The 1,461-nt window shown below is 48.2% G+C and overlaps 1 protein-coding gene across 1 annotated transcript; it reads right to left on the bottom strand.

Annotated features, from left to right (window-relative positions):
- Positions 1 to 202: 202 nt before the first annotated feature.
- On the bottom strand, positions 203 to 829 carry LOC135824300 (uncharacterized). Its single transcript, XM_065337033.1, has one exon. It carries the CDS (start codon positions 827 to 829, stop codon positions 203 to 205), a length of 627 nt encoding a protein of 208 aa, XP_065193105.1.
- Between the last annotated feature and the right edge of the window lie 632 nt (positions 830 to 1,461).

Genomic DNA, 1,461 nt, shown 5'->3' with positions numbered 1-1,461 from the left:
ATAATAAGGCACCCATTTTGATAGTCCAGGGGATGGCCCACGCCTGGTAAAAAGAATAAACAGAGAAAAAAACAAAATAATAAGGCACCCATTTTGATAGTCCAGGGGATGGCCCACGCCTGGTAAAAAGAATAAACAGAGAAAAGAAAAGAAGACCAGACGACAATCGCTTGCATTGTAGGCAAATTCATCCTTGCAATTTCTACTGCACTGGATGATGAGCATGGATGTGGTTGGCCAGGATATTGCGAAGCGCCAAGCCTTCACCATCTGCACCTGCATTGTCCTGACCTGGTGGTGCTTGATAGTGGATGGGATTGATGACCCATGAACTCTCAAAGGGACACTGGCAGCGTTCGCAAACATTGTGCAATGCACAACAAACCAATGTTACGTCAGAAACAAAGTCCGGGTCTGAATAGTTGTTTTTCACCAGAATTCTGAAACGCCCCTTCAGCCGTCCAAATGCCTGTTCCACAACGCGACGGGTTCGAATCAGGCGGAAGTTGAAGGTCTTCTCCTGAGGTGTTACTGGGTTTGAAAAGCACTTCATGAGCGACGAAGAGAGTGCGAATGCGGCATCTCCAACCAGGTAGGGCAGGACTCGATTGTTTCCGATAGTCTTTTCTGGTACGGTGAGCCATTGGCGGGTTGTGAGATTGTCAAAGAGACGGGAGTTGATATATGCGGCAGCATCACCAACTGAGCCAGGATTACCCACGTTCACGTACGTGAATATCCCCCGGGCATCAACTGCAGCCAACAGAAGAATGGCAATCCTATGCTTATAGCACCAGTACGAATCCCCATACAGAGCTGGCTTCTTCATCTCCACGAATGATCCATCCAGTGCGCCCGCACACTGAGGGAGACAGCACAATCCTTAAAAATCGACGACAACTTGACGGAGTTCGTCACCCGAGGGAAATTTAATTGCGTCGCGCACTAGATGCCTCTTGAAGGCCTGGACAGTTTCATGCACAATCTTGACTGCAGTGGATTTCCCAACACCATATTGCCTTGCCAAGGTCTTGAAGGAAACATTATTTGCCAAGCAGGACAGAGTCATAGCCAACCTCTTTTCTGAGCTGACAGGCTTCCTCATCTTCGTCGTGGCTTTTACCAGATGATGTCCGTACTTCATATGGAGACGATGAAAAGCCTCTTTCGACAGACGGAACTCGTCCCTGTACTGAAAGTCTTCCCAATCGCTGAATCTCTCTCCTACAATTCGGTATGCACTGAGGAAATCTCTCTCCCATGTACCTCCGAGACGTGGAGCAGCCCAGAATCTCCTTCCCCTTTTGCACTTGCGCAAAATTCTCCAAAAAAGTGGAGAACACAGGAGCGGGAGGAGACGAGTGAAGAAATCTGCTCCATGTTCATTATTCAGATGGTCTGTTCCTACAGCAGCCAGTGATTGTTCATCCAAAATCTTCCGTTGAACATCGTCAGAGTTCG

The sequence above is a fragment of the Sycon ciliatum genome, chromosome 9 (genome assembly GCF_964019385.1).
Source record: "Sycon ciliatum chromosome 9, ocSycCili1.1, whole genome shotgun sequence".
Taxonomy (NCBI): domain Eukaryota; kingdom Metazoa; phylum Porifera; class Calcarea; order Leucosolenida; family Sycettidae; genus Sycon; species Sycon ciliatum.
This window is presented reverse-complemented; position numbering and strand designations above follow the sequence as displayed.